The sequence below is a fragment of the Saimiri boliviensis genome, chromosome 12 (genome assembly GCF_048565385.1).
Source record: "Saimiri boliviensis isolate mSaiBol1 chromosome 12, mSaiBol1.pri, whole genome shotgun sequence".
NCBI classification, from domain to species: Eukaryota; Metazoa; Chordata; class Mammalia; order Primates; family Cebidae; genus Saimiri; species Saimiri boliviensis.
In genome coordinates, this window is record NC_133460.1 from 49442196 (window position 1) to 49466576 (window position 24381).

At 51.2% G+C, this 24381-nt stretch overlaps 2 protein-coding genes across 12 annotated transcripts in view; both read right to left on the reverse strand.

Moving 5' to 3' along the window:
- The window catches only part of AIFM2 (AIF family member 2), a 194078-nt gene extending 182237 nt beyond the window's left edge, over window positions 1-11841 (reverse strand). For 4 of the 7 annotated variants that reach the window (XR_012512840.1, XM_010339304.3, XM_010339301.3 and 1 more), the window contains exons 1-3: window positions 2869-3046; window positions 2371-2486; window positions 5-124 (exon numbers count right to left, since the gene is read on the reverse strand). Coding sequence is in view for 6 of the 7 variants with exons in the window: in XM_010339304.3 (XP_010337606.1) it covers window positions 5-124; window positions 2371-2486; window positions 2869-3046 (414 nt within the window). In the remaining variant the exon portion in view is untranslated. Of the gene's footprint in view, window positions 1-4; window positions 125-2370; window positions 2487-2868; window positions 3060-3287; window positions 3379-11753 lie in introns of those variants that run through there. The other 3 variants (XM_003928643.4, XM_039478460.2, XM_010339305.3) reach the window with 3 other exon arrangements.
- Window positions 3385-23405, reverse strand: TYSND1 (trypsin like peroxisomal matrix peptidase 1). Of its 5 annotated transcripts, XR_012512839.1 has the most exons (6): window positions 22089-23401; window positions 20550-20680; window positions 19012-19197; window positions 15993-16272; window positions 11754-12103; window positions 3385-3429 (listed from the first exon to the last, which is right to left on the reverse strand). XR_012512839.1 is itself a non-coding variant. In XM_003928641.4 (4 exons), exons 1-4 carry the CDS (start codon window positions 23252-23254, stop codon window positions 16055-16057), a joined length of 1701 nt encoding a protein of 566 aa, XP_003928690.3. In that variant the 5' UTR covers window positions 23255-23401; the 3' UTR covers window positions 15351-16054. The 5 variants fall into 5 exon arrangements, 2 of the variants coding, with proteins under 2 accessions (XP_003928690.3, XP_010337601.3); XR_744959.3 differs by lacking the exons at window positions 3385-3429; window positions 11754-12103 and adding an exon at window positions 12111-15228; XR_744960.3 differs by lacking the exons at window positions 3385-3429; window positions 11754-12103 and adding an exon at window positions 15242-15322.
- Window positions 23406-24381: the final 976 nt, after the last annotated feature.

A 24381-nucleotide genomic window follows, 5' to 3' on the forward strand; every position in this document is an offset into this window, starting at 1 on the left:
TCACCTGCCTCACCATGTCCTCATAGGCCTGGATAGCGGCCTGCTGGCTGGAAACTTCGTTAAACTTGCCCGGGAAGGGCCCAGTGCTGCCCGTGGCCAGGATAAGATGCGAGAAGGGCAGGGCCTGAGAGAGACCAAAAAAAAACAACAACCAAAAAAAAAAAAAAATGAGGGCAGGCCTAGGCCTGTGCATCCTACTCCTGGCCTGCCAGCCGGACGAACCAGGTGAAAAGGCCCCTCTAGGAACCCGAGGCAGCCCCCGTGGGCGGAGGCAAAACCACCACACTGGTTAGCTCAAGGGATGACACCAGAACCTGGGGAAAGACCTCAGGAAGCAGAGTTTACTTCCTGCCTGGAGAACCTTGCTAATGTTGCTCAGGCCGGAAGGCAGCGGCTGCTCACAGGTGCGATCCTGCTACTGATCAGTCTTTCTTTCTATCCCTTTCTTCTCTTTCTGGCGGAGGCAAGAGGAGGGTTCTTTTAAAACACCTGGGAGGTTCTGAGCTAACTCCAGCGGGCAGTGTCTGATCCTGTGGCCCTGCCTCCTCCCTTCGGGCTGCCCCTCCCACTGCCATGCTGGGTGGCTCTGGTGGCCCGCTGGAGTTGGCTCAGAACCTCCCAGGTGTTTTAAAAGAACCCTCCTCTTGCCTCCGCCAGAAAGAGAAGAAAGGGATAGAAAGAAAGACTGATCAGTAGCAGGATCGCACCTGTGAGCAGCCGCTGCCTTCCGGCCTGAGCAACATTAGCAAGACCCCATCTTAAAAATTAAAAATAAAAAAATTGTTAGGCCAGGTGTGGTGGCTCACGTCTGCAATCCCAGCACTTTGGGAGGCCAAGGTGGGTGGATCATCTGAGGTCAGGAGTTCGAGACCCCCTCCACCAATATGGTGAAACCCAGTCTCTACTAAAAATAGGAAAAATTAGCCAGGCTTGGTGGCGGGTTACTATAGTCCCAACTACTTGGGAGGCTGAAGCAGGAGAATCGCTTGAACCCGGGAGGCAGAGGTTGTAGTGGGTCAAGATCGCGCCATTGCGCTCCAGCCTGGGATACAGAGAGAGACTCCATCTCAAAAAAAAATTTTTTTTAATAAACAATAAAAAATATTTTAAACAAAGACAATGAAATCTTGTTTGGAGACTAAATATATAAAATTGACAAAACAGAGCTGCTCCAATGGGAGGGGCTGGAGGGCCTGGACTTTACTCAGCCCCCACTTCTCCCTGCACCCCCGAGATCCCCTCATGGAACCTTCCAGGGCTCCAAAACACATGGCCAGAAACTGCAGGACTAGGAGACACTGAGTAATCTTTCCAACCAGGGGAACTATCTGGCCCCATTAATTCAAGGACTGGGCCACACTAAATCACATACTCATCGAGGAAAGGAATTGTGTCTCCTTTTGTCAATGCGCCCTTAGCCTCAAACACCAAGAGGGCCTGGGCTGGACGCGACACTCATCCTGAGCTGGTGGCAGCTTGCTGATGGAGCACAAGTCATGGCAGGTGTGCGCCAGGCTCCACGCTGCACATGCCAGGTGGGGGACCACACAGATGAGTGACGCCCTGACCCATGTGAGACCACGCGTGTGCCTAACTTTTTGTTCTAGACAGAGCTGAGGGCTGGCCAGGCCTGGGACTCATCTGGCGTTTAGAGCATGGGCACTGGGCTAAAATTGCCTGGGTTCAAATCCCGGTTCAGTCTCTTACCAGCTATGGGATCTTAAGCAAGCCATTTAACCCTTTAGCCTCTCTGTAAAACGAAGTTATACCACCTTCCCCATAGAGGCACAGTCAACACTCCTGAGATTTATGGAAAGGCTACAAATAGGGCCTGGCATGAAGGAATTACACAGGAAATCTCTGTCACCATATTCTTGTGGTTGTTGTGGTCAAGCCTTTGTTTATGAGGAACCTGCTATCTGCCCAGCACCAGCCAGGGCTTAGGGCTCACAGATAGCATTCTCTCTCTGTCTCTCTCTCTCTCTTTTTTTTTTTTTTTTTTTGAGATTGAATCTCACTCTGTTGCCCAGGTTGGAGGGAAGTGGCGTGATTTCAGCTTACTGCAACCTCCGCCTCCTGAATTCAAGCAATTCTCCTGCCTCAGCCTCCTGAGTAGCTGAGATTACATGTGCCCACCACTGTACCTGGCTAATTTTTGTATTTTCAGTAGAGACAGTGTTTTGCCACGTGGGCCAGGCTGGTCTCAATCTCCTGATCTCAGGTGATCTGCCCGCCTTGGCCTCTCAAAGTGCTGGGATTACAGGTGTGAGCCACCACACCAGCCTAGCTCTCTCTTGACCCTGAAGGATCCTGCCCAGGCCCTGCAGAGGGCACTTGGGCCAGCTGGCAGCCAGGCCGACCGTCACTCACCTCGCCACCCTGCAGCAGCACCGTCTGGTTCTTCAGGTCTATCCCCACCACATGGCCCTGCCGGAAGTTGTCCTTAAAAGTCACTGAGTAAGAAATGAATGTCTTTTTGGCGAATCCTGGGGATGGGACACAGAAGAGGTCATAGGGCAGAGCTAGGCTGCCCACAGGAAGCCAGAGTGACTCAGAATCTTTCATGAGCTGCATACCAACAGGGGTGCCCTTGGCCGAAGAGTTGGGCCGGCAGGTATGCCTGGGGTACTCCTGCCTCCCAAAGCACCAATCTGGGCCTCAGACCCTCAGAATAGGTCAAGCTTCTACTTCTAGGGTCTCATTATGGTGGCTACTTAAGACCAAAGACCTTGAGATTCTCCAGAACTTATTTAATAGTGGAATGCAGGCACTTTGCCCCAAGTGGAGAAAACCACCCCAGCCCTAAAATCATGCCCCAGAGCAGAGACGAGACCACCTTCACAGAGACAACGCAGCCAGAGCACGTACCTCTCTCCACCGAGGCTCGGAGGGCAGCCACATTGTGGTGGAAGGAGTCCTTCATGTCCACCAGCGTGAAGGGGATGTGCAGTGCCTGCAGCTGGCTGGCCGCTGCGATCCCACCAAAGCCCCCGCCCACAATCACCACGTGCAGAGCTCCCGATTCCACGGAGACCTGGGACCCCATCTCGAATCAGGCACTGGTGAGAAGGAAGGGGTTGGCACATCAGAGTCAGGGTGGCTGGGAAGGCTGGAGAGCCCACAGTGAGAGAGGCCTCAAATACCATGAATTGACCCTTTTAGATTAGGTACATCTTTGATTAATGAAACTCCAATTTTATAAAATTTGAATTAAATTCACAAGGAACAAGGGGGTGTCCCACGTCCAGCCCATCCCCCAAACACCCGGTTCCCTTCTCCAGACGTACCCACTGTTACCAAGTTTGGATGACTCCTTCCAGAGATAGTTTATGCACCTATGATCATGATTCATTTTTGCACCTATTAAACAAAGCGTTCTGCACATTTGTTGTTTACTTGATATATCTCATCAAAGACTTTTAGGAGAGGCTGCAGTGGGACAGGAGGGGAAAAAAAGGCTTTTGAAGAGTGGAGTAATGGTCACTCAACAACACGTATGAACTGAGCTCCTCCTTTTTGACACGCTCTGTGTTGTGGATCCTGTGATCAGACAGGCAGATGTGGTCCCTGCCCTTATAAGAACAGAGCTTGCAAAGTCAAAGAACCAGGTGGGGGCAATGGCAGTGATGTGGGAAGCTGGGCAGAGGCACAATAACAAGAAGCAGTGGGCACACCTGGCAGGACCTGGCAAGCATAGGTCACATTGAAAGGAACAACAAAAAAACACTCTTCCAGCACTGCACTGAGCAAACACTACAACCAGACTCGGCCCAGCTCACAGGTCACCAACCTGTGCTCCAGGTCTAAGGAGGACAATTAGCAAGAATCCTGCAAAATTCTGCAGCTAGGGTTTGAGTATGTCTCCCAGAAAGCATCAGTGTTGAGAGGTGCAGCCTAAACAGAGGTAATCGGGTCATAAGGTCTCCAGCCTCATGAATGGATTAATGCCAATTATAAAAGGGCCTCTGAGGCTGCAAGTTCAAGCTCTTGCTCTCTCACTCTTTTGCCTTCCACCATGGGATGACTCGGCATGAAGGCCCTCACCCGACACTGGGCCCTTGATCTTGGACTTCTCAGCCTCCAGAACTATGAGCCAAGACATTTCTGTTCATTATAATGACCTAGTTTGTGGTATTCTGCTGTAGCAGCAGAAAACAGACTAAGACAAACGTGGTGTGAACTAAGGCTGCAATAATGGAGTAGGAAGCAGGGGCCACTGGCATGTGCTACAATGCCTGGCTAATTTTTAAATTGCTTGTACAGATGGGGCTGGGTGCAGAAGTTCACGCCTGTAATCCCAGCACTCTGGGAGGCTGAGGCAGGAGGATCTTTTGAGCCCAGGAGTTCCAGACCAGCCTGTTGGGAGACTGTCTCTACAAAAACAACAACAACAACTACTACAAAAATCAGCCAGGTATGGTGATGTGCACCTGTAGTCACAGTTAACTGGGAGGCTGAGGTGAGAAGATAAACTTGAGCCCAGACGGTCACAGCTGCAGTGAGCCATGACTGTGCCACTGCACTCCAGCCTGGGCCACGGAGTTAGACTCTATCTCAAAAAAAAATAATAATAAAAATAATAAATATTGGTAGAGATGGGGTCTCAAACTCCTAATCTTAGGCGATCTGCCCAAATTGGCCTCCCAAAGTGCTAGGATTACAGGTGTGAGCCACTGTACCAGCCTAGCTCTCTCTTGACCTGGAGGATCTTGCCCAGGCCCTGCAGAAAGCCCTTGAATCAGCTGGCAGCCAGGCTGGCCCTCACTCACCTCACCGCCCTGTAGCAGCTGGTCTCCCCATGTTGCCCAGTCTGGTCTCAAACTCCTGGGCTCAAGTGATCCTCCCACCTCAACCTCCCAAAGTGCTGGGATTATAGGCATGAGCCACCATACCCAGCCCCCAATTCTTTGAATAACCTGAAGATGGTATATAAGCTTCTATACCTCTTTAGGGGGTTGGATCTTCCTTCTGAAGGCTCCTGTGTTTACACATTGAATAAATTTGTATGCCTTTTATCCAACGCAACAGCCCTGGCCCCCAAAGCAGCAGTTGCCTGGGCTCCCCAAGCCTGGAAGGCTGGTAAACAGGGTCACCTGGTGCATCCTGGAGTCTGCCCTCCTGAGTCTGTATCAGGAGTCTTGTCTCCAGCCCAGCAGAACCCCAAAGAAGGATGCTTGCAGTGTGGGCCTCAGGCAGGCAGGGGGCTGCTGGTGTCAGAGCCACCCAGCCCATTGAGGGGTACTCTTGACTGCAGCTGAGACCCTGAGAGGTGAGAGTCAATCAGCCCTCCTCCTGGGCTGTGCTGAACCCTAAAGAGAGGCATAAATAAGCCAGGCTGCTATGGGTAGATGATGAGAAAAGAAAACTCACACTAAACAGCAGCCAGACAGGCTCAACAGCTGCTGTGGGTTTCAGGAAGGGGGGTGGGAGGGGGTGTCAGCGAAGGAGGAAGAGTACTTGAGTACTCTGAGGTCAACCCTGAAGGATAGACATCAAGCCACTGAACAGCCTCATAAGGAAGTGTGTTCCAGCTCATCTGGGATCCTCAGACCACTGGAAAGCCACTGCTCTGATCATCTGTGCAGGTCTGGAGCACAACCTCTTCCCTCTCTGGGATGCAATTTTCCCCCTATAATGGGAAGGTACTATAAGGCCCAAGCAGCTATAATATCCTGAGATGTCCTCGTACACACTGGTTTTCAAGACATGGTGGTGGTTCCCCAAGACAGTCCCCAAATCATCCCACATTTATGGGGGCAGCTTTTGGTTAGAACTCTGGGCACTATTCTCATTAGTGTTCAAATGCCCACTGCCTAACTTCTCCCCTGGGGGAGGAAGGTAGAGCGGAGGGAGGGTACTGACACAACAGACTGGAGGAGATCTGAAGTCATTTCTCATGGGTCAAATTGTCCCCAAAGCACTGAGGCTTGGATATTCCTCCCATTTTACAGATGAGAAAGCTGAGCCCTGGCAGTGATAGGACCCAGGACAAACCCCCCAGCAGGCAGGGTCACTTTGGTTCCTCTAAGTCCCCGGAAGTGTTGCCCAGAGCCAATCCCCTGAGCCTACCTTACACTGAATCTGCCAAATGGGCCAGAAGGGAATGAATGTCTCCGGGGGACCAGGACCCAGGAGGGCCCACAGGCCAAGCCAGAGGTAGCAGTAAACACCAGGTGCTGAGCAGGGCCTGAGAATGTAGGCAGTGATGAGGCAGGCCCATGGGTGGCATGTTTCACCAGGCCCAGCAGCATGGACCCCTCTGTGCCGGGTCCTGCCCTTGGGGCTTTCAGCCATGGATGAGGTCAAGAAAACACTCAGAAAGCCCCACTTCAAAGCTAGCTGGGCATGGCCCCCGAGAGGGGCTACACGGCTTGCTGGGGATAGGGACAGGGGAGTCCCTTGTGTGTCAGGTAACACTGGGCTACCCAGCGACACTCAAAGAGAATAGCCTAGAGCCCCGAAAAAGAGCTGAGATCAGGGGCCTTCCCAGCAGAGGTAACAACTTGGGCCAGAGGCCCAGGGGCAGGAAGGGAGGGGGCAGGTAGAGTTCAGGGCACCTGTGGCAGAAGGTGGAGAGGCTTGGGGGGCAAGTGACCGGGCTGGCACAGATAGACAGCCTGCCATGCCAGAGCAGCTTTAACAACCAGGAGGACATATAAGCCTCCCCAGGGCCCTTCATGGGGTCTCTTACTCTTCCTGGGTAAGAAAGTCTAGTGACCTCGGAGTGGACCTCAGGGCCAATGTTGGCCAAAGGAGCCAAGCCCTTGAGCCCCCAGGCCCCTAGGATAATCAACCGAAGGCAAATTGCTTATCTGGCATTCCCTGCAAAGGGCCTGGGGCCTAAGGGCACACCCAGGCCAGAGCAGGGCCAGGGAGGGGAGGCGCTTATCCTCTCCATGCTGCCTGAGGCCTCTCCTGCAATCTGCTCTCTTCCCTCTCCTCTACTGACCCCTGCCACCCTTACTCTGGAATAGGGAGGCCCGTGACTCTCCAGCACACTTCACCCTTCCTCTTTGGCAGCTACTTGCCCAATACTGTTGGACACGCCAGCTCTCCTTGGCTCTGCCAGTGTCAGTTCTTGCCTGGCCCCAGAGGACAGTGAACTCCCCTCTGCTTAGCCATGACCTAATTGGGCAGATACCTAAACCAAGGGCTTAAGGTGGAGCTGCATTTCCAGCCACACACTGTGGGTGATGGAATTGCACGTCTAGAATTAGTGGATGTCCAGTTATAGGTTCTAACATCGCAGTGGTGCTGTGCAAACCTCCATCTGTGTGACACTCCATCAATCAATGCACCAATAAGAGACTACAGGAGAAACTTCTATAAACCCCTACAATGCAATACTATGGAGCCAGTCGGTTTTAAAGGGTGAGTGATGTTCTGGTTTGTTTTGTTTTGTTTTTTGGAGTCTCACTCTGTCGCCCAGGCTGGAGTGCCGTGGTTCAATCTCAGCTCACTGCAATGTCTGCCTCCTGAGTTCAAGCCATTCTCCTGCCTCAGCCTCCCAAGCAGCTGAAACTACAGGCATGTGCCACCAGGCCCAGCTAATTTTTTTTTTAATATATATATTTTTAGTAGAGACAGGATGCTGTCACCATGTTGATCAGGCTGCTCTCCAACTCCTGACCTCAAGTGATCGGCCTGCTTTGGCCTCCCAAAGTGCTGGGATTACAGGTGTGAGCCACTGTGCCCAGGCTGTGAATGTAGTTTTTATACAAAAAGTCTGTCTGTGAAAAAGTCAGTCAAGGGCCGGGTGTGGTGGCTCCTGCCTATAATCCTAGCACTTTGGGAGACCAAGGCAAGAGGACTGCTTGAACCCAGGAGTTTGAGGCTGCAGTGAGCTATGATAGCACCATTGCACTCCAGCCTGGGCAACAACATGAGACCCTGTCAAAAAGAAAAGAGAGAGAGAGAGAGAGAGAGAGAGAGAGAGAGAGAGAGAAGAAAAAGTAAGAGAGAGAGAGAAAGAAAGAAAGAAAGGGAGGGAGGGAAAGAAAAAGAAAGAAAGAAGGAAAGAAAGAAAAAGAAAGAAAGAAAAAGAAAGAAAGAAAGAAAGAAAGAAAGAAAGAAAGAAAGAAAGAAAGAAAGAAAGAAAGAAAGAAAGAAAGAGAAAAAGAAGACAAGAAAAGAAAAAGTCAGGCAATATTTATTTACTGATTTTTAATTTTCTTAGGGACAGGGTCTTACTCTATCACCCAGGCCAGAGTGCAGTAGCACGATCATAACTCATTATAACCTTGAACTCCCAGGCTGGCTAATTTTTTCTTTAATTTTTTGTAGAGATGAGGGTCCCACTATGTTGCCCAAGCTGATCTTGAACTCCTAGTCCCTCAAAGGATCCTCCTGCCTTAGCCTCCCAAAGCACTGGAATTACAGGTGTGACGCACTGCGATTTTGAGTTGTGGAAAATATTCAGTGAGATCATTTACATAAAGGGTTTTCAGCATGGTACCTGGTGCACAGTAGCAGTGAATACACAGCAGCCATTTATTGTATATATTTTATACTGGAGATTAGTTTGCCTGGTCCCAAAAACTCAGGCCACAGAGCCGCATGTAAAACCTAATCCCATTTACGGGCAATAAGACACATGCACCTCAGTATATGTACACATATACATGTAATGATTACAGCAGTTAGCATTTGTTGCACTTTTATCCATATCTTCTCATTTAACATGTGAGTTTTTTCTCCTTATTTTGGAAAAAAGTTCAACAACTTGCCGACGTTCAATTCCCAACACGTCAAACCTGTTCTCTGAACCAGAATGCTAATAGCGATCATAGATGATGTTTTTATTTTCTTCCTTAAGCTTTGGTATTGCTTGAATTGTTTCACACAAGGTATATCATTTTTGCAGAAATAATGTCTTTTAAAACAGGACAGTCAGCTCACCATCTAATTTTTTTAATCAAAATCGAATTCACATATACAATTTGCCACTTAAGATGTAAGTTCACAGTGAGCTATGATTGCACCACTGAACTTCAGCCTAGGCGAGACCCCATCTTTAAAAAAAAAAAAAAAAAAAATGAGATGCAGGCTGGCTCAGACCTGTAATCCCAACATCTTGGGAGGCCGAGGAAAGCAGATTGCTTGAGCTCCAGAGTTCAAGACCAACCTGGGCAACATGGTAAAACCCATCTCTACAAAAAATTAGCCAGACTCATGCCTGTGGTCCCTGCTACTTAGGAGGCTGAGGTGGGAGGATCACTTGAGCCTAGGAGGTAGAGGTTACAATGAGCCATGATCGTGCCACTGCACTCCAGCCTGGGTGCCAGAGCAAGACTCTGTCTCAAAAGAAAAAAAATTTTTAATCTAAAATTTAAAAAAAGAGATGTGAGTTCAGTGGGTTTTAGGGTATTCACCAGGTTGTGCAACCATCAGAACTATCTAATTCCAGAACACTTCCATTACCCACAAAATAAACCCTGCACCCCAGCAACCCTAACCCTGTTCTTTCTGTCTCTATTGATTTATCGCTTCAAGACAATTCATGTAAATGGAATTATACACTTTGTGGCTTTTTTCACTGATCATATTTTCAGGTTCATCTGAGTTGTAGCATGTATCAGTGCTTCATTTCTTTTTCTGGCTGAATAACAGTCCATTATTGGTCTCAGAGTCTGTAATTAAGAACTTGAGTTGTTTCTACCTTTTGACTATATGAATAATGCCACTATGAACATCTATGTACCGGTTTTTGTGTGATCCGGTCTTTAACCCTCTTTAGTATATACCTAGATTTGGAATTACTGGGTCATATGGTAACTCAAAGTTTAACTTTTTGAGGAACTGCCAAATCCACCCTCTGATTTTGAACTAAATGCCAAACCCCCAGTGGGAATCACAGAGAATCTTAAATACGTCTGTCTAGGTTCAGGAACGTTAGCCTAAAAAAAGGCCTAAGAGGACAGAACAAACTAAGTTACTGATTGTCCAGCAACTCCTCAGTAACTTTACCTTTGCTCGCTCTCACAACACACACATGTGCACACACACACACACACACACACACAATCTGATTTACACAAAAATTTGCTCAATCAATCCTGTTTTCTCTGCCAGGAGCATCCACCCTGATCCTGGGTATTCTTCCACAATAAGCAGCCCATAGGACTCTACTGAAAAACCAGGAAGTCACATGTATGCCAAAGCTGTTGAGAGGTCGTGCCTCAGAAAACACACAGGGGGAACCATGTGGGCTCTGATCAAAGCAAGAATGTCATTCTACAATTGCTCCACTATTGCTTCACAGAGATTACAAATAAAACACGATGCTTTTTGAGTCATCATGGTTCACGCAGAGGGTAGGTTTCAACATCAGCCTCTGGGGAGCCATGTTCCCAGAGTGGCCGTCCCAGATGAGAAGGCCACTAAGACACGACTCACAGAGCCATGGACGTTCCCTCCACCTGGGGGACAGAGCAGGATGGAGAGGGGTTGGGAGGCTTCCCTCCCTAGGATACTCCCTGGCCAGCCCCTCAGGGACTACTTGAAGAATATAACCCCCAAAAGACCAATTTCTGAAAGGGGACTCAAAGCCTGAAGGGAGGCAGCCTCCTTTTATTCCTAGGAGAGGGCAGCTCTGGGGCAGACAGGTTCATTTGGATGTCATATTCACTCCTGCACAGAAAACCTAGGCCCAAGCAACTTGTCCATCTCATCTCATCTGTTACTTAGAGGTCCCCATGCTCTGCCCACCACCACCTGCACCTGGATGCTGGCTTCACTTAATCACCAGACAAAAGCCAGGCCGGTCCTGGAGTCCATCCGCCTGCCCAGCTCATCACTTCTGGGCTGGGGAGTCCTGAGCAAGGCCCCACCCTGGCTGGGGCCCAGTGCCCTACTTGGCGACACACTGGACTCCTTGGAGAACTCCTCTCTAGGTGCTGGGGTGAGGGAGGTGGGATCTGCGGTCCCGGGGCTCTCTGGCAGGTGTACGCACGCACACTGGAACCGGATACTGGCTTTTGAACCCAAGTGTAGAGTCCGGAAACCTGGAAGTCCCATCCCAAACTATGTCTGACCCTCTGCCTACGCCTGTCCTCCTACAGAAGCATCAGCTCCCAAGAGACCTTACACCTCCCCACCCTCACCTTAAATTCCAGGGTCAAAAAGACTCTCATTGTAGAGAAAGGCAGGGTGTGTTGATCAGGTGGTGGTGCAAGGAGAGCCCCAATATCGCCCACTGATTCCGTTCCAGGTCGACTGCACGCGTCCCATCAGAGTTAGTTTACCCACCGCTGGTCCTTGTCCCTGCAGCACCCAGGGCTTCGGGAGGGGAGAAGCAGACCTCCCTGTGCACCCCCCGAGCCTGTGGGCACTGGTGTAACTCCAGTCACTTTCCTCTTAGAGACTGAGATTTCTCCCAGTCCTCTCACACCTGCTTCTGTTCGGACCGGCAGCTTCTACCCAGCGGACCCTCGGAGGGTCCTCGCAGGATCCGGGTTACACCTGCCCCATGTTCCCTGTTCTCCGGTTGGCCCTTTCCTGCCTAAGCCCATCTTCCTTAGGAAAAGCAGGGATTTAGGGGCCAAACGAGGGCTCCTGTCCTCGGCCGGGAGCAAATTTCCCTGTTGCGTTTTCTGCGGGGCACGGAGAGGGGCTGGCCTGAGCTGAGTATCCCTCTCCTCGCAGCTCCACAACCGCGCGCACCGACCTCCCCACGCCTGATGCGGCGTGCGCCCGGCCCCCGATCCGTGCGCCCCTCTTCCGGGTCCTCGTCCCCCCCTGCGGCGCGACCTCACCTGCCCGTGGCGCCCACGCGCGCTCCCGCTCCGGGTTCGGCTCCGGCCGTTGCTCCCGCTGCCGCTCCGCGTCGTCGTCTTCTGGAGCTGCCGGCCCGAGGCGCTCGCGGGAGGGGTGTGACTCAGCACTTGCGCCGGCCCCAGACCCCGCGGCAACGCCCCGGCCGGGCCCGGAAACGGTCCTGGCACGCCGAGGCTGGTCCCCGAACGCCCGCCGGACTGACCTTGACCCCGAGCAAACGGCCTCGAACTTTGAAACAAATCCTCCCAGGGCCAGATGTCGCCTCTCCAGTGCCTGCCAGCACCCGCTCCCCAGCCCTGCCCGAGCCACTCCGACTTGGCGCAGTGTCCTTTCAAAATATTTGAAAGCAAAAAGAGAGAAAGAAAAGAAAGTGAGGGAGGGAAGGAAGGAAGGAAAACAAGTGTCCCCCTGTCCCTCTGACTTTCTCGAAGACAACTTTAAGGCCACTGGGACCTTAGAGAGCGAGGATACCCTCACACCTTGGGCACACTGCCAGCCTCCTTCCTTCAGACATACACGTGACAATTCCGCAAACCCTGTTGAGCTCCTACGTTTGCCAGGCACTGTGCGAGGTGTTGCGGAGATAACGTGGAGGTGAAAACAGACAAGGTTCTTGCTTTAGGGGAGGCGACAGTCTGGGAAGAGACAGATGTTAAACACACCACCCAAACACAGATGTACAGAAAAAAACAAAAACTACGTATCAGCAACTGCAGTAAGAAACATCGCGCATGGCCAGGCACGGTGGCTCATGCCTATAGTCCCAGCATTTGGGGAAGCCAAGGCTGGAGGATCGCTTGAATCCAGGAGTTGGAGACCAGCCTGGGCAACAAAGTGAGACCTACAAAAATTATCAGGGCATGATGGCACACAGCTGCAGTCCCAGGTTCTCGAGAACTTGAAGCGGGAGGATTGCTTGAGCCCAGGAGTTTGAGGCTGCAGTGAACCATGATCACACCACTGCACTCCAGCCTGGGTGACAGCGAGATTCTGTCTCAATAATAATAATAAATGAAATGAAAATAAAAAATAAAAAAAAGACTGAGGGCAAAGGACAGGTGCAAATACCTCTCTCCAAAGATGAGAGTTAGATTTAGGTAAAGAGGAAAGAAGTGTGGTCTGAATGTGCAAAGACCCACAAGCAGGACAATGACCTGGAAGGCAGTGTATTGCCATCTCAAATCGGATCAAGCTAACTCAGCGAAAGATAAGCCATCTCCATCTACTTACTGCAAATATTAGCACCTACCTTAAGAGTTGTGAATAAGAGCCAGGCACAGTGGCTCACATCTGTAATCCCAGCACCTTGGGAGGCCAAGGCAGGCGGATCACCTGAGGTCAGGAGTTTGATACTAGCCTGGCCAACATGGTGAAACCCTGTCTCTACAAAAAACATTAGGTTAGCATGGTAGCACGTGCCTGTAGCCGCAGGTACTCAGGAGGCTGAGGCAGGAGAATTGCTTGAACCCAGGAGGCAGAGGTTGCAGTGAGCCGAGGTCATGCCATTGCACTCCAGCCAGCCTGGGCAACAAAAGCAAAACACCGTTTCAAAAAAAAAAGAGACAGACATGGAAAAGACTCAATGTAGATCATTTATATAAAGTGTTTAGTATGGTGCCTGGCACACAGTAGCAATGAATACACAGCAACCATTTATTACAGATATTTTATATTACAGATTAGTTTGCCCAAGCAACAAGAATGATTTATTTCTGATGAAAAATCTTACTCATAGTCTTAGAAAAACAATAAGCTAATATTTACTGATCAGGAACTAAGTTCTTTGAATGCCTTCTCAAGTTGGTTTTTTTTTTTTTCCACAAAAGTCCTGCAAGGTGAGTTTTTATTAATCTCCATTTTGCAGATGAGGAAACTTAGGCTCCCATAGGCTAAAGAATTTAGGTAAATTCCCTCAGCTAGTAAAGCAGTGGGGGTGGGCCTACAATGGAGGTCTAGAACCATGACCCCTTTTTTGGGGATGGGGGGGAAGAATCTCACTCTGTTGCCCAGGCTGGAGAGCAGTGGCACGATCTCAGCTCACTGCAACCTCCACCTTCCAGGCTCAAGCGATTCTCATGCCTCAGCCTCCCAAGCAGCTGGAACTACAGGCACCTGCCACCATGCCTGGCTATAGTAGAGACAGGGTTTCACCATGTTGGCCAGGCTGGTCTCGAACTCCTGGCCTCAAGTGATCTGCCCACCTCAGCCTCCTAAAGTGCTGGGATTACATGTGTGAGCCACTACGCCTGGCCTGAACCATGACCTTCAAGCCAGGAAACCCCTCAGCAGGCATCATCCCTAAGGAGCCAGAGGATACTGCTCAGGAAAAGCAGAATCTCAGTTGTGGGAAATTTACTGGGCATGTACCCAGTAACGTGTGACACAGAGAGGCTACAGCCTGCCCAGTGCAGGGAATTGGCCCTGCGGCTTGGGGAGATCATGGAAGGCTTTGTGTAGGAGCTAGGTGTGCAAGGATGAAGGGGATTCCAGCTGGCAGGATGCAAGGAGAGGACTCCAGAAAGAGCAGGACAAAGGTAAAGCTGGAAGGGAGAAGGGAGATGCAAGGTGGTCCAACACTGGGCTGGGGCATGTCAGGGCTACTGTGGCCCATCTCTAAGGACCTGTCCCAAACCATGAAAATCTTTCTTTTCCACCTCCCTCCGCCGCCGCCCTCCACCCTCAAGACCTGCTACAAAGTAACAAACCATGAAAACCAAGGAGTTTTTCTGATTATCACTCAGTACTTTCTTGGTAACCAGAAGACACCTCCATACAGGGAGCTCACCAGACACCACTCCTCTGGTCCCACCAACAGTGCCCTTAGCTTTGGAACTGATAATCAAAGCTTGCTGCCTAACAAAGGGCTTTTGTCTCTCAATTTCCAAGTGCCAGAGGTAGCAGGAAAGTGTGGTGGTTAGGATGCTGAAACAGTGGCAAGTCCATTCCATGACTTTGATGGTTAGTGGGGACAGCAGGCAGACTGTCGAACATGACAGAATCTAAGAGGAGGAAGAGTTGCTGGCTGGCTGCTGTAATGAGCTCAGCCAGGCCTGAGGGCACTTGCTTCCAGAAAACAGGTGGCTTTTCTGCTGGCTCCCAGGGCTAGAGGAGCTCCAAGGTACTGGGGTCACCTCAGGAGCCCAGAGAAACAGAGGCAGTATCTCCACTTAAAGAACAGGTAACTCTTAGATCTGAAGAGCCCAGTAAATGTTCTCCTTTTCCATACGTAGTTCCAGCTAAATTTGTAAGCTTCAAAGAAGAGAGGAATATCCTCGTTTCTTCTTCTCTCCCCCAACACATGGTTTGGTATGGTGCTCCCAGATATCAGTGAAGGTAAGTTCTGCTGCTATGACCAATAGACTCCAAATGTAATGGCTCAAATACAACAGAAGTGTGTTTCTCGCTAGGGCATCAGTTCCAGGCCAGTGGAAGAGAGAGAGCAAGACCACAGCCCTTTAAATAAATAAATAAATAAAATAAAATAAAATTTAAAAAAAGGAAAGAATGTGTTTCTTTGCCTGGTGCTTGCCTATTCCCAATTCGACCCCTGAAAAAAAGAATTTGATATATAGAGGTTTTTCAATAGATCGTGTTTATTCCCAAGCCCAAACCACACATGTTCTAGCCCTGAAGATCCCTGAGACCCAGGCTATGGGCTGGAAAATGAAGGCACAGTGTCAGAGGGTCCCTGAAGACCCAAGAGTGCTGACCTTCAGGGACCCACCTGCACTGCCCACAGGCCTGGCACAGCAGGAGGCACTCCTGTTTCTGTCCCTTCTGTCTCTGGTCTTTAGAGCAGGATTTCTGCTGAGATATGTTAAGGAAGCAGAGTCCTCTGCAGGCTTGACTCTGACTGTGAGGCAGATGGGAGCCACAGCCCCAGTGAAGCTCCAGGAGGCCGGTGGCCCTCAGGGGAACAGATGCAAAACCTGCCTTCAGGCCTGCCTTCCCGCCAGCACTGACCTATCAGGCCCAGAATGTCTGCAGTTGAAGTGGGCTCCCCAGAAGGAAAAACAAGCTGAGTCTAGTGCTAGGGGACAGAGAACTGGGGGCTCAAGAAAGCACCCCAAAACGGGCTCCCAGGTTAAGGACCCAGGGGGATGAAGAGAAGTTTGCCCCCAGGGCCCAGAGCCCAGACTGCAGGCAATGGCTAGAGATGAGGGGCAGCCCGGGCCCCCCTTCAGGAGCTGGGCCCTGGATTCTGGGGCTACAATTACCTTAGTATCACTTCCTACAGCAGAAAAAAGTCACTCTTCTTTCCAGAGGAGGCGACAGAGCCTCAGAGCTTGCTCCGCGGGGCCTCTGCCAGGGGCCGCTGCAGCCGCCATACCACCCTGACTGGCTCAGCGGCGCGGTCCAGCTCACGGAGGCCACCCAGGTCGTGGGTCTGGCTGTAGTGCTGCAGTGCGGGCTGGAGCACCGTGATGGGAATGCTGAAGTTCAGGTGGGGGTAGGTGGCCCCTGTGCTATTGTCCCGGGTGTTGCTGGCGATTATGCCTGTTGAGGAGTCAGAGAGCAAAAGAGGATGTGAGCCATCTCCATCCACCCTGGAGCCCCCAGGGCCTGCTAGGGCTGGAAACCACCCCCCACAGTGACTGACGCTGAGCTTCTAGACGTGAACACCTGCTGCCCGCACCCCTTCCTGGCTTTACATTCTCCCTAACACTCTCAGTATCTAACACACTAGATAGTTCACTTGTTTTGTGATCTTTCTCTTCACCTAGTGTCAGCCGCATGAGGGCAGGACTTGGGGTTTTGGTCATCCAGTCTCCCAGTACTTGAGCCAAGTTAAGCTCTCAATCAAGGTTGTTGAATGAATCAATAAATCAATCAACCAGACCCACGGACATGTTTTGCTTGGCCTGCTCGGTGCATGGAAGTGTGGCTGTGGTTTTTTAAAAATGGAATCTTGCTCTGTCGCCCAGGCTGGAGTGCAGTGGCACCATCTTGGCTCAATGAAACCTCTGCCTCCCAGGTTTAAACAATTCTCCTGCCTCAGCCTCCCAAGTAGCTGGGATTATAGGCATCTGCCGCCACGTCCAGCTAATTTTTTGTATTTTTAGTAGAGGCAGGTTTCACTGTGTTAGTAAGGATGGTCTCGAACTCCTGACCTTGTGATTCACTCACCTCAGCCTCCCAAAGTGCTGGGATTACAGGCATGAGCCACCGCAGCCGGCCGTGTGTGTAGTTTTTTAAAGATAATTTCTGCCTGAATAGTGAAGAATTCTACATACCCTTTGACCAGCTTTCCTTTATGTTCATATCTTATGTCACCAAAAAATATGTATCAAAACCAAAAAATTTACCTTGGTACATACTGTTAAGTGAAATACAGAACTCACTGGCATGAGTTGCTCTAGTGTTTCTCTAATGTCTGTTTTCAGTTCCAGCATCCAGTCTAGGACTCCATATTGCATTCAGCTGTCACAGCTCCCAAATCTCCTCCAATCTGGGTCAGTTCCTCAGTCTTTCTTTATCTTTCATGGCCTTGACATTCTTAAGACTGCAGGTTATTTTAATTTATTTACAGTCTTTTGTTGTTGTTGTTTTGGAGCCAAGGTCTCACTACTGCCATGCTAGATGCAGTGGGGGGATCATAGGTCACTGCACCCTCGAACTCCTTGGCTTATGTGATCCTCCTACCTCAGCCTCCCTAAAATATTTTGTAGAGATGGGGCCTCACTATGGTTGTCCAGCTTGGTTTTGAATTCCCAGACTCAAGCAATCCTCCCACCCTGGCCTCCAAAAGTGCTAGAATTACAAGTGGAAGCCACCATACCGCACCTTTTTAAAAATAAATATACAATTTATATTTTTGAGATGAGGTCTTACTCTGTCACACAGCCTGGAATGCAATAGTGACCATAGTTCACTGCAGCCTTGAACTCCTGGGCTCAAGTGATCTTCCCACTTCAGCCTCCTGCATAGCCAGGACTTACAGGCACATACTGCCATGTCCAGCTCGGGTCAGTGATTTTAGAGAATAACCCTCAGTTGAGGTCTACCTAATGTTTTCTCACAACTGTTGGGTTGGTGCATAAGTGATTGTGGGTTTTGTCATACTTTTGTTTTGCCATGACTTTTAATCATTTAAGGTTATGCATTATTGGGAAGAATATCATAAAAGCCATGTGTCCTTCCCAGGGCATCAGTTGTCTGATGTCTGTATGGAGTACTTGTGATGTTAACCTTAATCACTTGGCTGAGGTGGTATCTGCCAGGCCTCTCCATGGTAGACTTATATTTTCCTTTCTTTAATTTAAAAAATAATTTTAAAAAAATAAAAAGAGACAGGGTCTCACTATGTTGCCCAGGCTAGTCTCGAACTCCCAGTTCAAGTGATCTTCCTGCCTCAGCCTCCTGAAGTGTTAGGATTACTGCCATGAGCTACCACACCAGGCCTAGACTTATGACTCTAAATAGTACCTGTGGCTCTAATATTTCCTCTTTGTAAGTACTAAATACTTAGAGGAGATATACAAAAGTTATGCAAATATAACTTTACTCTTCACTAGGGTGGAACAAATTAAGTAAACATATTCTAGACAGCAAAGCAAGGTTTCTCACTACAGGAGAAAGAGGAGACAAGCAAGAGTTAGACTGGACTGGGGTTGGAGGTTTCTAGGTGAACTCCCATTTTTTCTCCTTTTTGATAACAGACTGTTTTTTAAAAACCTGTTGCCAAAATTTAAAACTTGATTGATTTAACGGCCACACGAATTTTTTTTTTTTTTTTTTTTTTTTTCAGATTTACGTATCTTGTGAAATATCTGAATACCAGTCAACAGTAGGCCCATCCTCCTTCACGGCCACAGCCTTCGGTAGCCGAGTCGAGTGCACTCCAGCCCAGCACTGATCCCTCCCATCCCTGTTGTCTTCTCTTACTCATTCATTTGCTTTACCTTTCCAGCCTCTGTTGGCTTTTGAGTCTGTGATCCTTGGACTAACCCAACTCCTGAATTTCACAGATCAAACCAGATCAAGTGACTTACCTAAGGTCACACAGCGGATTAGTGGCAGAGAAGGGACCAGAGGCCAGATCTCTTTCCTCCCAGTTCAGCATCTCTCCCTCGCCACCCTCAGGAACAGAACAACCCGCAAACCTTGGCTAGCTCACTCATAATGCCCACCATTTTCCCAGACAGAGGGTGCATTGGGGCGGGCCATAAGCACTCATGGGGTGGGACTGAGGTTCTAGCAAGTGAAAGGATGGGAGGGGGCCAAGGAGCTGGTTACCAAGGAGGTTCCCTGAGTGGTTGGAGAAGAGGGGTCCCCCGCTGGAGCCACCATGCACAGCGCATGTGGTCTGCAGCATCACGGGCGTGCCATCCACCTGCACCACAGCCGACAGGATGCCTGATGTCACTGAGGGCCCACAAGCCTGGCCAAAGACGCCGAAGCCCACCACACTCACAGCTTCGCCTACCAAGGGGGGAAGGAGGGTGAAGCTGAGGACACCTGTGTTATAGCAGGACTCACACTCCCTAACCCCCACCCCTACCCTCTCCAAACATCCCAAACCTCTCCACCCTTGAGTTTCTGCTCAGATACTCCTGCCTCCAGAGAGCCTTCCCAGGCAGGTCCCCACCTGGAAGAGACTGGGAACTCCACTGAGCTCCTAGTGCTGTATCTGCACAATCACTTCTCCTGAGCAGCAGGCTGTTCCCCAGTCCTCATTTCCTGGATAGATGGGGCAATGACTTTTAGAAGTTCCTAATACCTAGCTACATACTCAATAAATGTTTTTGGCTGGGCGCGGTGGCTCACGCCTGTAATCCCAGCACTTCGGGAGGCCGAGGCGGGTGGATCACCAGGTCAAGAGATCGAGATCATCCTGGTCAACATGGTGAAACCCCGTCCCTACTAAAAATACAAAAAATTAGCTGGGCATGGTGGCACGTGCCTGTAATCCCAGCTACTCAGGAGGCTGAGGCAGGAGAATTGCCTGAACCCAGGAGGCGGAGGTTGCGGTGAGCCGAGATCGCGCCATTGCACTCCAGCCTGGGTAACAAGAGCAAAACTCCGTCTCAAGAAAAATAATAAATAAATAAATAAATGTTTGTGGAATTCACATCCATCTCCTCCTGGGACTCCTAAGAAGTCTCTTGGTGAAAAGAAATGGTGATGACAGCTATAAGGCAGCCATCACCTTCCTTTTCCAAGTGCAGGACATGGGGCTAAGTGCTTTATAGGCAACGTCACACCCAGCACTCACAACACCCAGAAGTAGGATGTATTAGCCCCATGGCAAAGACATGGAAAATGAGGCAGAAAACAGTTAACTTGTCTGTCCGAGGGCATGGAACTAGTAAGTGGCAGAGGAAAGATGCCCATCTAGAGCCCCTGGACCCTTCATCGCCGTATCATAACACTGCCTCCAAGGAGTGTGACACTGGCACTTAATGTGGCAGCATCATAAAGCCTTTTTACCCAAAGCATGCCCCAGGAGCCTTGAAAGTGCCACATGCTTCTCTGACCAGCCTGACATGTTAAGAAACCCGAAAGGCCCAGCACCCTCACACTACATTGCTGCAGGCACTCGGGGAAGGGGCGTGCTTTATCCTTCACAGGGTACTCCACATCCCCCACCAGCACAAGAAGGGAGGCCTTGGAGGACCTTGACCAATGCCACCCTGACTTTGTAAGTCAGCTGAGGTGGGGAGGGGGCTGGTCCGGGGGCCTGGCCATTGTGAGAATGCCCAACAGATTCTACTTCCTGAGGCCCACCCTAGCCCAGCGGGGCCCTCCTTCAGACTACGCCCTTTGTCTTTTACCTTCATGGAAGTGCTCAGCAGGCACAGGGATGGGAACATCCTCCAGGTCTTCCTCCAGGCTCACAACTGCTATATCATAAGGACATGTCTCCTGAGTGGCAAATACCACCCGGCCCCAGATGGCCACACTCCTGGGAGCAAGGGAAACAAATGACAGGCTAGCTTTCTGACCGCTCAGTAGTTGGGGGAAATCAAGGAGCTGAGAGTGACAGTGAATGTCACGAACTTGGGAGTCACAAGATCTGGGTATCAGCCCTGAAATCGACGAGCCAGGCAACTCTGGGCAAGTCACGTCACCATTCTGTGGTATCTCCAAAGGTGGCTGACAAACTGCGCTGCTTCTATAAAGCTTCCTGTACCTCACCCAGATAAGCACTGTGGGTCAGGTTTGGTGTTAATGCTTTGTGGACATCACTTTATTTAGTCCTCTGACCCTATAAACTGGGCACTGGCATTCCCTCCATTTAGGTGGTATAACTGAGGCCCAGAGACACTGAGTAACATTCCCAACATCAGACAGTGGGAGGAGCCAGGGTGAACATAACACTTTCCTTCACTGCCTTGTTTATACCCACAACAATCCCATCAGTTTGGTGGGGGTTTTGCCCCCCTGGGTCCCTATTTACATAGATGCTAGCACTTCTGTAACACACTGCGTGGCAGGCTCTGTTCCAAGACATTTGGCATCAACTCCCAGGGAGGCAGCTTAGACAGACTGACTTGCCCAAGATCAGACAGGGGCGTCCCACTACACTCTGTAGGGGTAGCTTCCAACAGACCTGGTGGTTTCCTTAGGAGCAAGGGGAATGTGTGGGGAATGAGAGGAATCTGGGGGGCCACACACCATAGGGAAACCTTCATCAGTCTTCCCTTTAAAGACATAGCTGTCCCACAGGCCACCAGGTGGGGACACCTATGGCAAACTGGGCTGTGTTGCCCACACTGGGCTAAGCTTGGGGATTCAGGAAAGAGATTTGGAAAGAACGGGTCTGCAAGGATGCATTGAACCATGAACCACGTACAGCTGCCTGGGCCATCCCCCTACATTTTGATTAGGTAGAAACCCACATTCTGTTTTTCATTCTGAAGGGAAACTGGCTAAGCTCTAAAAGATGATTAAAATTAACAAATCTATCTCATTACCCCAGGAGGTAATGAGCCTGGGCCTCTGGGACCTTATCACTTTCAGAGAAGCTGCAAGGTTAGGGGATCTCTGTTCAAAGGGCCAGAGAACAGTGGGGTATAGGGTGCAGGTCTATGAGACAGAGAAGCTACCCAGAAGGAACTCAGACTTTGAGGCGAGCTCAAAAATGTCCAGTTCCGGATTGAGGGTGTCTCACAGTACCAAAATCCAGAGCTGCTTGGAGCTTGACATCTTGCCCTAGATACTACCCCACAGGGATTCTGGGTATAAAGAATGAGGGGAAGGTTCCAGGTTTCTACCCACTACACGCCCAAAGCATCCGCGTGACACAAAAAGGCTTGCACCCAGACCTGAGACCTGGAAAGGGGGACGTGGGGTCTGCCCTGCTGGCTTACTTGGGGGGCGTGGAGCGCACCAGGACCCTGGCTGCCTCCCGAGGGGACACGTGCCGGCAGGTCACTACAAGGCGGGGAGCCACAGCCACTCCAGAGCCCCATACGGTGCCGCACTCCACCAACACAGCCGCGGCTGCCCACGGGGGCCCGGGGTCTCGGAGGGGCAGGCCCCACGGGACGCCCACCTCTGGCGGCAGGAGGGCGGCCAGGGCAGCAGTACTGGGGAACAGGCGGCCGAGCGCGGCGCGGACAGCGCGGAGGAGCGGGGCGGCAGCGCAGAGCAGCGTGAGGCCCACCCATTCGCGGGACTTCCAGCAGAGCGGTGCCGCCACCAGAGCCACCAGCGTCCCCGCGGGCCGCGCAGTGAACACGCCGCCGCCCTCTGTGCCGGGCAGGCAGCGCGCGTCGGTGAGCAGCAGCGGGCCGGCCACGTTGCTGAGCACCCCGCGGCTCAGCGTGTTGAGAAAGATGTCGGGGCAGAAGGCCCCGAACGGGGAGCCGCAGACCAGCAATGGCGCGCCCTTGGGGACCGCCCCGAGAGGCGCCACCGCCACTGCCGGCCCGCGCTCCTCCTCCGCCTCCTCCTGGCTTAGCCGCACGCCCAGCAGCGCGAACCAGCCCAGCGCTCTCAGTTGATCTTCCTCCTCGTCCTCCAACACTTCATCATCCGGCGCCACGCTCGCGAAGCGCCACTGTTCCGCTGTCTCGTCCCCGAAGAGGCGCGCGAAGTGGGCCCAGAAGGCCGGGCAGCTCAGCAGCAGCAGCAGCTCGGCGGGAAGCGGGGGCTGCTGGAGCCGCCTGCGGTACGAGGCAGGTGGGCCGGGCTCGAGGCCCGCGCACTGGGGCGTGCACAGCGAGGGGCTACCCCGCTCTACGCCGCCCACGGGACCCGCGGCCGTTGGGGCCCACTGCACGTGCAGGCGCAGATCATCGCTGCAACTGTCGCCAGGCAGGAAGACGGCGCCGGCCGCGGTCAGGACCTCCCTGCCAGCTCGCAGGAAGGGGGCGAAGATGCCCCCGTGGCACAGCACCAGGCCCGGGCTACGGCTCAGGATCACCCCGCTGCAGCTCCACGGGCCCGCCTCGGGTTGTCCGGCCCGGGAGGCGCTCACCACGCAGCCAGCCTGTTCTGCTGCCCTCATGGCAGACTCCCACTGCCTCCCCATGGCCTCTAGACTGGACACTCGGGGGTCTTCTCCGAGAAACAGCTAGCCACCAAGCTACGACCCCGACTCGGTCAGCTGAACGGACCTAGCGCCACCCACAACTGGACGCGAGAGGCGCAAGCTCCGACTCAGGTCTTCCTCATCGAGCTCGATTGGCTAAGCCCCAACTGACCCGACCCGATTGGCTGGGCTTGTGCCGAGCCCTGATTGGCTGCCGATTCTGATCTTCCTTTCCGTGCCCTCGTAGGTTCGTCCAACCTGTGGGACATAGCCTCTGCCCCATACCCCCGGATGAGCCCCGGGGAGAGTAACGCGCGAGCGGCGTCACGAGGAATTGGGGGAGAGGAGGGCGGGTCCCTTCAAGCCTAGTCTCTTGTTTGCTGGGCTGCGGGAAAGGGAATAGAAACGAGCGCTGACGTAGCTAGATTTGCCGAGGCCATGACAGTACCTGTTAGCATCTGCCCAGGTCTAGGCGACCTTCAGCCTCTGACCCCTGGAATCATATGGACCAAGAAATCCCTGGCCAATTCAGTATTTTGGAAAATCTGAAAGTAAACTGTATAGCAGTCCATTAAGGGGCATGAACTCTCAAGATTACTCCTAAGATATTTTGCGGCTAAAGCCTCAGCACAGAGAAACTGAATTTGCTGTAAATTAAATTGCCCTTTAAGTCGACCATGATGAACAGCTGAAATCAAGAATTTTAAGCATATCGCCCTATATTTTGCAGTGTTCACATTTTCACATAACATTTATAACCACCAGCCAGGATTTATCTAGGCCAGGGTCCAAATACTTCTGCAGAAGGCCAGAATGGAAACAATTCCAGTTTGGAGGACCATACAATCAGTCTCAAATACCCAACTCTGCAGCTGTTGCATACAAAAGCTAAAGGAATGGCGGTGGCTGTGTTCCAATATAAAGTTACACTGAAATTTGAATTTCATATAATTTTTTCGTGCCCAAAAATAGCATTCTTCAAATTCTTTTTCCAACCATTTGTTTATTTATTCCCCTCTGGTTCGTGTTCTCTGATGCAGTTGCATTTTCCAACCATTTAAATGTGTAAAAAGCTTTCTTAGCTCACAGGCCATACAAACACAGGTAGCAGGCCAGGTATGACCCAC